This window comes from Scatophagus argus, chromosome 14 (genome assembly GCF_020382885.2).
Source record: "Scatophagus argus isolate fScaArg1 chromosome 14, fScaArg1.pri, whole genome shotgun sequence".
In the NCBI taxonomy this organism is placed as follows: Eukaryota; Metazoa; Chordata; class Actinopteri; family Scatophagidae; genus Scatophagus; species Scatophagus argus.
Window position 1 is genome coordinate 2,998,427 of NC_058506.1, and position 12,178 is coordinate 3,010,604.

General features: G+C 40.8%; 1 protein-coding gene across 1 annotated transcript; it reads right to left on the minus strand.

Annotated features, from left to right (window-relative positions):
• Positions 1-229: 229 nt before the first annotated feature.
• Positions 230-3,577, minus strand: crx (cone-rod homeobox). Its single transcript, XM_046410774.1, has 3 exons — positions 3,023-3,577; positions 1,797-1,948; positions 230-1,517 (listed from the first exon to the last, which is right to left on the minus strand). The coding sequence occupies exons 1-3, from the start codon at positions 3,117-3,119 to the stop codon at positions 879-881; spliced, it is 888 nt and encodes a 295-aa protein (XP_046266730.1). The 5' UTR covers positions 3,120-3,577; the 3' UTR covers positions 230-878.
• Between the last annotated feature and the right edge of the window lie 8,601 nt (positions 3,578-12,178).

Below are 12,178 nucleotides of genomic sequence, written 5' to 3' on the forward strand. Positions count from 1 at the left end.
CAGTGAGAGCCATGCAGGCCATATGACAAAAATGACAGGTCCAGACCTGACATGCTGTGTCCAGTCCTCAGTATAACTGTGGATCAGTTTCAAACTCTGACTGTATCAGAATCAGCCCAGTTCCCAACTAGCTACAAACCTGCAAACACAGAATCATTTTCAAAGCACAGAATCTCAATGATCATCGGCGCAGACGTGTAAAGAATAAATCACTTTAATGTGTCACACAACTAAAACATCTAATTTTTCCATCAAACAGATTGGATGATAACACTAAAGGCTAACACTGTAATACACAACACAAAAGCTCAAAAATATCTAAATGCAACCAAATTCAATATTTAAATGTAGCATGAAATAACGAATAAATAAATAGCTTAAATTAAACCCTAATTAAACCCTGAAGGAGGAAGTGACCTACAGGACTTCAGAGCTTCTTCCTGTCAAAGTAGCTCACCCTTCACTCTATGACAATGCAAGTTCAAAACAAAACAAAATACGTGTAGCATGTATGTCAGTCACATAAAAAGAAGAGATGGCTTAGTGTGTTTCTACGCACGACTCCAGTATGTTCCTATGAATGCTTTAAAGGCTTTTGTTCTCTTATTTAACGTACGGTGGAGCATGAAGGAGACAACAGATATGATTCACAGTCAGGCAGCATTGATGACAGTCACCAGTCCCTTCATCTCCAAAGTCAGTAAAATACAATGCGTCTCTACAGAGGTCATCTTTACAAAATGAAACAAAATCTTACAAACAAGAAACTGAAAATCAAAGATAACAAGTCCCCTGGCTGAACTGCTTCACACTATCTTGCATGGGACTCACTGACACACGTGTCATACTGACGCACATGAACACCATCCTTCCACTTTTTAGAGGACCTGGAACTTCCAGGAGTTTTGGTCCTTGTGGTCCAGGCAGTCCATTGTGGTGAAACCCAATTTCCAGGCCTGCTGGTCCTTGTAATCCAGGCAGTCAACAGAGGTGAAGCCCAGAGAGGAGGCAGTGCTGTAGCCCTGTGAGGACAGCGAGGCCGGGGACTGGCTTAGGGAGCCCCCCATCGAGGGCACAGTGATGGGGCTGAGGGCGCCGACAGTGCCTGACAGCTGCGAGTGCATGGGGGACAGGTAGGCACTGCAGTCCAGCCCAGTGAAGTAGGAAGTGGTGCTGGCATAGCCCTGGGTGTAGCTGGAAGGCTGGCCATAGCTCATAGGGTAAGGTGAGGGCCGCTGCATGCAAGGGGCCGACGAGGAGGCCAGAGGGTCAGGCAGGGGCGAGATGGCTGGGCTCCAGATAGACACAGCAGTGTTTCCAGTGCTGGAACTCAGGGCCAAGCTCGGGCCTGACTGGGCGGAGGAGGGGCTGTAGGAACCCGATGGGTTAGGAACAGGATCAGGGGCGCTGGGTTCCTGGACTGGGGAAGCCTTCTTTTTGGGAGGGCGGGGCTTGGACTGACCACTGCTCTGCTGCTGCTGCTGACGGCACTTGGCACGGCGGTTTTTAAACCAAACCTGGTGACAAGAAGAAAAAGATACACCATGTCAGTGCAGAAAATACCTGTAAGAAATGGATATAGGTGTCATAAACTGTATATAATTAGAGGTGAGGGAAACAGAGGTGAAAAAGGACAGCTGTACCTGAAGTGTTACACCATCAGGAGATAAATAGAAATAAATATGCTGCTGTTCTTCTGTAGAAGAAGTTTGTGGTCTTTACAGTTTTTATATAACTAACTGAAAAACGCTGAACAGTACGGCCACCATCTTGGCTGTAGCCTATTTCTCCAGTACCTGAACACGTGACTCAGGCAGGTTGATCTTGAGGGCCACCTCCTCCCTCATGAAGATGTCTGGGTAGCGGGTCTTGGAGAACAGGGCCTCCAAGATATCCAGCTGTGTCCGCGTGAAGGTGGTGCGCTCTCTACGCTGTTTCCGGGGAGTGGCTGCAAACCGGAGGGACACAGAGGGGGGATTATTATACTGACAGTGACGACATGAGACATGGCACGAATTATAACTCAGACTCTTATTTTGAAGAGAACATGACAGTCATGTAAGAATTGTTTGGGAGTAGGTTTGCTCTCCAGCTATGTGTGAAGATGACATCAAATTAAGTATTAATGGAAATCTCAGTATACACTATATTACTTTTTATGATCTAAACCTTTTTTTTCATGAAGGCTGCCTGTAACTAGTTTCTACACAAAATTACTGCTCATTATGAAAAATTATTGTAATAATCACTGGTTCTTTGAAGAGTTTCCCTTTTTCCGGAGAAGGACACAGTTACAATTTATTCATTTAACTACAGTTTGTACAGTCAAAATCATTTCTGTCTGCCCTCCACTGTACACAGCCAAATGCCTATGGGTGTATTTGTTTCAGAACAAGTACAGTGAGCAGTTTTAGTCACGGTAATCGTGCATTTAGCACAGTAAGTGTCTGCATCTACTGTCAGACTATATTTATCTGGGCGTCAACACCGTGGGAACATCTGAGGTTCTTTGAGCGAAAAAGTGAAAAACATAAACATAAAAACACCGATGCCACATTCTGTCTGAGTCCTGTCACACGCTGAACTCAGGAATGAACAGATTATCTGAGCTTCAGTTTCAAAGAAAAGGGTTCCGTGTATTTACTCGGTGACAAATGCGCTGTTATATTATATCTACGACAGCAGAAAAATGTAGAAATTATAATAATAACTTTTATAGTCAGTCTCTCACAACTAAAGTTACCGTTAAATAATCAATTTTGTTTTGGCTCATATCAAATCAGTGTAGAAATGATCATTTATAACACAACCCACCATCTAATCAGTATAATCCAAACGGGCTCTGATGAATCAAATGTTTTATTCTCTTGAGTGTATTTTCTTTAGTTGCAGCGTTGCGCCAAGCTTGCGCGTCTTTACGCAACATTGGCTGGAATATTCTTTGAATTACTAAACCAGCGGAAGACAAACACGTAAAAGTGAAATAGAAAACGATTGGAAAAATAGAACATTTTATACTTACATGGATAAGCGACCGTTGTGTGTAGCACATCCATTCCGGGGGCAGGCAAATTTAACCCGTTCATGGTGTAATGAGGTTGCTTTATGTAGGACATCATCCTTACAGCAGGATTTTAAGTCCTGTCGCTGACTTGTATGTCGGACACGCAACACAACAGCCGAGGGCCCGTCAGAGCTCAGCTGCGGCAACAAGTCGGTGCGTCGGATCCAACCCGCTGCGTAAAGAAGCGGGGCGCGCCGGAGTTCACCAGAGAAACCTCAAAGTGTGTTTTTTTTGTTTTTTTAGTATCGGCAGTTTAAGCTTTTACTGTGTGTCAGCTCAGCAGCAGTGCACAATGCAGCGCACGGAGCATCCGAACTGCTTCTGAAAGTCGAATTTCACACAGTTAAGTCATCACACAGGTGAAGTGGCCCCCGGATGCCTCTGCGCCTTGGGGAGGTTATTCCACTGAGTTTCTTTACCGGCACACGCTGCTAATTAGAGGGAGCAAGTGGCTCCTGCAAACCCCTCCCACCGCGCGCGCGCACTCGCTCTGTTTCAACACACACACACACACACACAAGTGAACGACCCAAAGCAACAGGCTACAAAAAATGTGCTTACACAAAGTTTACACTTATTCTTTGATAGTAATAAGCCTCACTCACTGGATTTAAATAAGTTTACAAAGAAAGTGCTACAGTATAAAAATGCAAATATTCTCATATTTAAAATCTACATGGTGTATGAAAAGTAGTTTTGGATGTTGAATATGAATCTGTATGACTATATTTATATTTCACTTTTCACATAATAATATAAAAATTGTATCTAACTGTTTAAGGGGGGGAAATAAAAATGATTCCTGCATCAGAAATTAGAATGTTTATAAAGATGCCAGTTTCCGTTCACTTCTCATTTTGTCGGTCCTTTTCCTCCTGCTGATCATCTGTTGCAGTTCATATATTCACACATAATTGACAGATTACATTTATCTCCAAAACAGCTGCACACATACACACACGCATGCTGACTTCATACACACACACACATACACACACTTGCACACAAACACCCAGATGCACAAAACCGACAAAGCTCATTTGATTTATCATAATATGCTTTATCTGAAAAGTAAGTATCTTATCTCCAGATAAAGGGAGGAAAGACAGAGCAATCCGTTCAATGGTGCAGCAGGAATGCAGGCTGAAGCGAACTAAAGCTGCACAAATGGGAAAATGGACAAGTTGGTGCATAAACCTGGAAAAAAGAAAGACAAGAAAACAAAAGAAGAGTGAGAATGTGACTGCAGGAGGACTCGAAGGTGGAGGGAGGGAGGTGAGAGAGAGCAACGTGGACAGAGGAGACAGCTGCAGCACCTAATGGACAAATCAGTTTTGCATGGGTAATGAAAACCTGGGGATTCCAAGAGTTCTTCTCTTGGTGGACTACAGGCTATTGTGGCTTAGAGGGTGTGTGCATATTTGTGTGTATGCATGTTTTCTGAAAGCCTTTGACAAACTTTAGATTGACATTAATTGGACAACTTTTAATTTATTCAAAATGTTTTTCTTTACTTTTTTGGCTTTTGTTGTTGAGTTTTATGCAAATTACTCTTTCATTTAGGACATTAGGACAATCTGTTACATTGAAATATTGTACAATTATTAAGATGAGACTTTGCAAATAATAGCCACAACGTGCATTTGGGGTAAATTTTTTTATTTTTTTTTTTAAAAGTGCAATCTTTTTTGGGGGTTATTTTCATCTCATGAAAAAGATCTTAGATGCCATATGAACACAGTGCAGATGATGCTGATAATGGCGCTGCAATCTTCACCCAATCGTGTAGCAGCTCGTTTTGCAGCTGCAACAGCAAATAGGGAAGTGGGGAAGAGGACTGAGCTGGTATAATCCCTGCCCAACTGCCCTTCCCCCCTAAAGCTGGACTCACAGAGAGACATACTCTGAATGATGCAAGCATGCGTTTTTATTTTAAGACTGAACAGAGATTGTGCTCCACATACTGTAGGCCAAATGACGCCTGAAAACTCAGGTAGATGGAAATGAGACAGGAAACAGGTAGAGAGAAGAGGGGAGAGAGGAGAGGGAGTAGGTACACTGAGGGAGAGGAGGGGAAGTGAGAGGGATGGAGGAGAAGCAGGTGAAGGGGCAGAGGGTGGGGGAGGCTCCAGTTCCCGTCCCCACTGACACACTGCTGCACTTAATCCAGATTAGAGTGTCTAAAACAGGTCGGCTAAATCTGCAGGCCAGCCAGCAATGCAGAGGCTGCTGTCAGCCCCAATCACTCACCCTGCACACACACACACACACACACACACACACACTCAGAGAGAGAGAGAGAAACTGCAGTAATCTCCTCTGTGCAAACCAGGTGCCACCAGCAGCTCAGGACAGGACAGACTGCCACTAACAACCCCACCAGCCCTCTTTCAAGTCCAGTTGGAGCTCCATACTGTCAGAGTGGACACACACAGCACGTCTGTCACACCACAAAGCACCATACTCGACATTCAGTTCTGTTGCAGTTTCAAAGTGTCTTTCATGCCCTTGTGGTTTATGGGCCTCCAAATAGGAAATAGGCAGTAAGACATAAGAGCAAACCACCCTGAGATTCAGACTCGGTGCGTCATACCTTCCACCTGCTGACTCACTGTAAAGCCCAATATGACCAGCAGATTTAACACGTCCTGTGTCAATGATCCGTAGAGGGAGGAAGGTGCAGCTGAACACATATGAAGGATAGGTTCACATTTTTTCAAGTCACGTTGAAATAGTTGATGTCTGCTGTAACTGCTCCTCATATTTAGTCTGGCTGTCAAGAAATTTCTTTCTAAAGTGAATTAAGTTTTGATATGACTTTGATACATTTACATTAATACATTTCTTGTATTGTCATGTATATGTCAAACCTGGAAGAATTAATGACTGGATGATTACTATAATAAACACGAACAACTGATAATAAGGTTATTCCTGTAGTTAACCAGATTTTGACACTTAGCCTTTGTCATTTTGAGGCAACCTGATGTAGATGAATTTGGGGACATATCATCATCAGGATTATTTTATATGTTTTATGAATTTACTGTTTCAACACACCAAGACATTTTGAACTATGCTACTCAACCCTGCAGCAACAGCCCCTGTCAGTAATAATAATAATCAGGGAAAATGTATCACAGAGAAAAAATGTATTGTATAAGACAGAGTGGGAAGTTAAGCCTCGACACGTAAGGCTTAGTGTATGTGGACCTTTATGACAATATTAGATTATACTGAATGTTTTCTTTTACATGCTATCTCTGGGCAATTAATCTTCATAATATCAGATACCAGACAGTGCAGATGATACATAACTGTACATCACTCTTTTGCCAAACACCCTCAGTTCTTCATTTCTTTCTCTGCTTTCCTGTCTCATTGATACCAGTATTTGGATGATCAGTGTTTTTTAAAAGTAAATCAAAAAATGCACCCATTTTGGCTTGCGGTCAGAGAGAGATCTGGTACAAATACTTCTCCTAACATTAACTTATTATTCAGACAGCAGCCAATCTAAAACGTTATCTGTGGAAAAAAAAAACTGGCATCACCAAGATGCACCACTGTATATGAATATGAGATGATTTTATATATATATATATAAACAGATTCTGTCTCATTTGTGTCAAGTTTATACTACTTCTACTACTTTTTTATTTTTTTGTATAACAAAAATCATTGCACCAGAAGTTACAAAGCTATTGTCTCATTACATAGAAAGGCTTATCATTGCAGGTCAGTTCAATTTAAAAAAGAAAGAAAGAAAAAAAAAGGACAACCTTGAATAAACTTGTATAAAACTTCAGTTTGTGCCATTTAGTGACTTCACAAAATTTTTACTCTGTCAGTTCAGTGTTTCTGATTGTGAAACATGGAGCGGTCAGGGAGATAGAAAAGTTTCTTTATCTCAAAAACTGAAAAATAAAAGTATGAAAAGTCATTAACAATACCTCCACTTGACAAATTGCAGGAATTAAAGTTAAACCTTAAAGTCAGAAACTTGTGTGATTAATATTTTTGGTAGCACACACAGCAGGAGGTGATAGCAGAATTTCAGCAGCGATAACATGCGTGAGTCCTGATTGGTGACATGTGACATGCAAATAGGAGACATGGCTGCCCTTGAAAAACACACACATATGTCTGCAGGTACAGTCTATCAGCAGAATAAACACTGTAGAATAAGGGGAGATTGAGTTTATGATAAAACACTACATTACTTTTTACAATACATGGAACATCGCTAGTATTATTAATTGTAAGCAGAAAAGTTGAAATTAAAGAAATAAATATTAGAAAGGCCATGCCATGATGTTCTCACTTTTCACTCGGCACACCAGATCACACCATATCATCAGGCCTGTTGGAAACACAGTTTAAAAAATTTGCTTTTCTTGTGCAGTAGAGCGAAGAAAATAAAGTGGGAGGTGTCTGGTCTGACTGTTGTGTGTTCACTCATCACACAGCCTGTACTTTACATGTTGATGATTTCATGATATTGAAACCTTCTTCCTTTGTTAGTTTGGTGTTTTATTTTGAAGGGAGAACACTGGCGTTTTTCTTGCAGCTGTATGGGACAGCGCGTGTGTCCACAATGGCACCATCCCGCACACGCATTGTGACCTACAGCTCATTAAGTGGAGAATAAATAGTTAGAAAGTACTGCTTTGGTCTGCATGGAGTCTGGGCTTATTTTGGAGAGGCCCTGTTGTTGGTTGTGCATGATTTTAACAATATAGCTATTACTTACTGTGCAATTTAAGTTGTGTCTGGTAGTTGTATGATGTTATGTATATTTTCTTATTTCCCCAGTTGTCCAACTCTAGAGAGAGAACCGTGCGTGAAACCACGCTGCGTGTAGCGCTTGATCTCCTCATCTCCTCTAATATGCCAGCCTTCCTTGTTTATCACATCATTTTGACAAGGCAGAAGTGGAACCAAGAGGAAAGCCACGACTAGTCAGCTCCTTCAACCTCAGGCCTCAGCTCCTCCACAAACAGAAGATATGGAAGGGTCCTTTTGAGTACTCCTGGTACACTGATGACAACAACTCTGATGGACAGCCCTGTTTGCAGCAGGATACAACAGCTAAATGAACTGCGGTCGTGTAGCTCTTTGATATAAATGTGTCTCTCTTTCACCCATTCATTCACTCACACACCTTTTTGAACCTTTTTGAATATCATTCAACTTTTTGAATAAGTATACAAATTCATCAACAAGTTTTCCAACAAAGCGAAGGTTGTATAGTTGTGTCTAAAGTTGATTCATGACTTGTTTTCCTGTTTCATAGACCCAGCAGCACAGCAGACCACTGAACCACTGAACCAGCACCAGACCTGACCCCGCCACTCCACCTGGACCACCAGCACTTGACTCTCCAGCCATCAGCCATGATGATGGGAAGCGGCCCAGCTGATCAGCACAGAAGATAACACAGAGGAGACATCAAGGAAGTCAAGAAAGAATTCAGACTAAATGAGAAAAAATAGTGCTAACCACTTCTGTTAATAGGCAGGTTAACAGTTGGAGTTACTGTTGGTGAGGTGATGCAGTCCCACACAGGCTGCCCTGCACCCACTGCCTCTATGTAGTTCAGTAGTTAATAGTTATACTTTTTCATTCATCCAGGACCCATCGACTGAGCATCAGTGACATCAGTGAGGTGCAGTGCTACACAACCCACTACCGCCACACCTACACAGCCTGTTCACTCCGCTGTCTGGCAAGAGATACAGAAGTAACTGCTGCCTTACCACTGCTTACCACTATATCAAACATTTTGCTTGTTGTTGCTGGTCATTGGTGTCTTCCGATGAATGAACAGTTAAATATGTTAAAAGCACTTTAGACATTGCATCTCTGTACGAAGATTACGGTATATTGGTGAAGGGCATGCCTCAATAAAGCTTAAAACTCATATTTAGGAAGAAGAAGTGCACAGTGCTGGTAAACATGATTCAAATTTTTAACATTCCATATAAAACTACATTCGTGTTGTGTGTGCCTGCGTGCGTGCATGTGTGTGTGTGTGTGTGTGTGTGTGTGTGTGCAATGAGTCAGGAGTTGCAGTGCGAGGTGAGGTGTGTCAGTGTGGAGGATGAGTGATTACAGTGGACAGTAATCCTGCAGAAGGATTAGCAGGTGGTATTAGGAGAAATGGGGGTGTAGCACACTGCCACCTCTGAACTGTCACAATATGGAGCAGGAGCTCTGTCTGCTTCACCCCTGAAACACACACTGGACATTATAACATGTCAGACAATATGATCAGACAACAAGGGTGAGGACCACTGACCACTGAGTTATCAAGCCTACAGTGTTTGTACTGCAACAAGGCTGCTGTTATTACTGCAGGAAGGAAATCTCCACAGAAGAAGTGTTTTGTTTATTTTTTTGAGTTTTTAAAAAAATGTAAATCAAAATGCGTCAAAACCTGTCTGCAAGGGTTTCAGACATTAAGTGACTTTTTTAATAAAATGTTCTGTAATATGAATGTCGCGCATTGAAGATGAATATGCAAAAATGTTTGCTCAGTGTGTGGGTAATTTAAAATGCCCAGTGCTGTATTCCTATTTATTGACCTATTCATGGACGCTGGTCACCAAACAGAAGCACTATTAAATAAGAATAATAATAATCATTATTATTATTGATATTTTGTTTAGCTTCTACTTTTTCCACACACTCCAGAGTGTGTGCGTGAAAAAGAAGGTCACAGAACGTTAGCAAACAGTGATACAAAGCTGCAACACTGTGTGATTATTTAAAAAAGCAGCTTAGCTAATTTTGGGGTTCATCCTGGCTTTTTGCTCTTAAAGTGCACACAGAGTTTAGTTGCTATGGTAACAATCGCTGTGGGCCAAACCTTACAAGGAGCGGGTTTTGTTCAGCAACATAAAGAGCTCCTGATTGTCCAGTTATAAGGAAAAATGAAGTCACTGTTTCTACAGGATCCCAGAATGGACAAAATACTTCATTTACAGTACATAGTTACAGCTTTACAAACCAGTCGACAGTATAGAAAAAGTATTTCAGATTGCATGTCAGTGCACAAGTCTCCCATTACTGACACTTTAGGACAAACTGTCAGACTTTTTGAAGTTGATTTGCTTTTTACTGGTTTAGAAGTAGAAACCAATCCAATTGATGAAATGAAAAATTCAAAAAGTTACAGCTAAGATCTTTCATTTCTAATTACTCAGATATTTCTGACAGAATTGCATGAACTGCATGGAATTAAACTACTAGTTTAACTAGATTTTGCAGTAACTTGCTGGTAGTCCAACTGCATTCCTATTTGCAATTTGATTCAACTATTTCAATCATTTTTGCCATTTTTTTGCATAGTTAACTCCTGAAGCTACAAACACTTCAAAATTTTGGGCCATTTTATTTGATCCTGTTTTGCTATTTATTAACAAATGTCCCAAGAAGTTGTTGCATGCTAAGTTAGAAGTTACATGGCTAACTGAGTAATAAGTAGTAGTAGTAATTCTGTTTGGGGCAATACCCCCACCTGGACAGGTCTCTAACTGATTGACACTAAACTAAGTTGTTTTTTTCTTTATTGCAGACAACTGACTTTTTTGTATTATATTTTGTTACAATTCCATATGCATACACATTGTGAAGTTTTAGTTATTCAAACCATGCTAGCTTTGCTGTAATCCAGCTTCGTGATGTTTCTGAGGATGTGATAGTTCTGTAGGGAAATGGGTTTCTGAGCAGGGAAGAGGAGGGAAAAGCACTGGTAACGCAGGTATTAGCTCAAGCTTTGGCTTGGTCACGATGAATGTCGGGGAGTCCATGTTCCACCTAAAATCTTCTGTACTTTAAACTGGGTGAGAGGCAGCCTAACAGAAAAGAAGAATCTGTGTAAAAAGACAGAAAAATCTAAGACTAGGCTTATATTTTCTACCTCTTAAAAAGAGAGGGCTGGGGCTCAATAGACTATAGCCTTCATAGAAATGCAAGCTGGTGGTTAGTTAACCCTGTTCTCTTGAAGAAGTTTGGACACCGCAGTGAAGGATGGATTTTCTTATAGATATTTCAGTTTTTGTATGACTGGAAATTTCAGTTTGTTTTCATCATTATACAGTCCAGTTTCACTTGGGCTGCTGCTCAAAGCCCCTTTCCCTTCGGGCCAGCCTTCGTCATGTCAGGAGTAAAGCTGATGAGGAGGAGGGCGGCGCACTGCTTTCCTCTGCAGCCTCTTCCACAACTTGATGAATGTGTTCTTACTGACATCTGCTGGACAGAAGTGATGAGCTGTCTTTAATGTGACTGACCGTGTTGTACAGCTATACATGCACTTGAGCAAGTTAATATTAAATAAATATTATTGTAATATTATTCCCTTATATATGTGGAGTGTGTGTATGGTTTGGTGAGTTTATATGAATCTCACGTATTCAGTGGTATATTTGCATTCATTTAAGTATGCACATTCATTCTGATGTCCTGTGCAATCATGTTTGACTCTTGTATGTGAAAGATTTGCTGTATCTGTTCAGAATGCAATTAATTTTCATATCTGTAAATAAAATGCATAAAATGCAGTTTTATATAGCGCCAATGCACAACAAAAGTTATCTCATGATACTTTCCAATTAGAGCAGGTCTAGACCAAACTCTTGAATTAAATTAAATTAAATTAAATTAAATTAAATTAAATTAAATTAAATTAAATTAAATTAAATTAAATTAAATTAAAAATTGAAATGAAATTAAAGAGAAGGAACACACGAACAGAGATGCACAGCAATAATACCAGAAGTATTGGAACTATAGATAATCATAATGATAAAGTATACAGAAGGTACCATGGTGAGTATGATAACAATAGTAGTAGTAGTAGCTGTACAGAGTAGAATAGAATTAAAATAGATTGTGACTAAACAGTAGTAATCGCAGTAGGTTTCAAGCAGGACCGCAGCAGGAGGTCCAACCACGATCCATGGGAACCTGAGAGACGAGAAAGCACAGGGACTCCAGGGAAGAAGTTCAGTTAGTAACATGCATTAATGGGACATGAATATGTGTGGAAGCAGAATTAAAAAGCAAGAGGGAGAAGCTCAGTGCATCATGGGAGATCCCCCAGCAGTCTAA

Bases quoted from the DNA above. Each gene is read 5' to 3' on its own strand.
- crx (XM_046410774.1), bottom strand. From the start codon at position 3,119: ATGATGTCCTACATAAAGCAACCTCATTACACCATGAACGGGTTAAAT. The intron at 1,949-3,022 runs GTAAGTATAAAA...TCCGGTTTGCAG, and splicing joins CACAACGGTCGCTTATCCAT to CCACTCCCCGGAAACAGCGT. The intron at 1,518-1,796 runs GTACTGGAGAAA...TCTTGTCACCAG, and splicing joins TGCCTGAGTCACGTGTTCAG to GTTTGGTTTAAAAACCGCCG.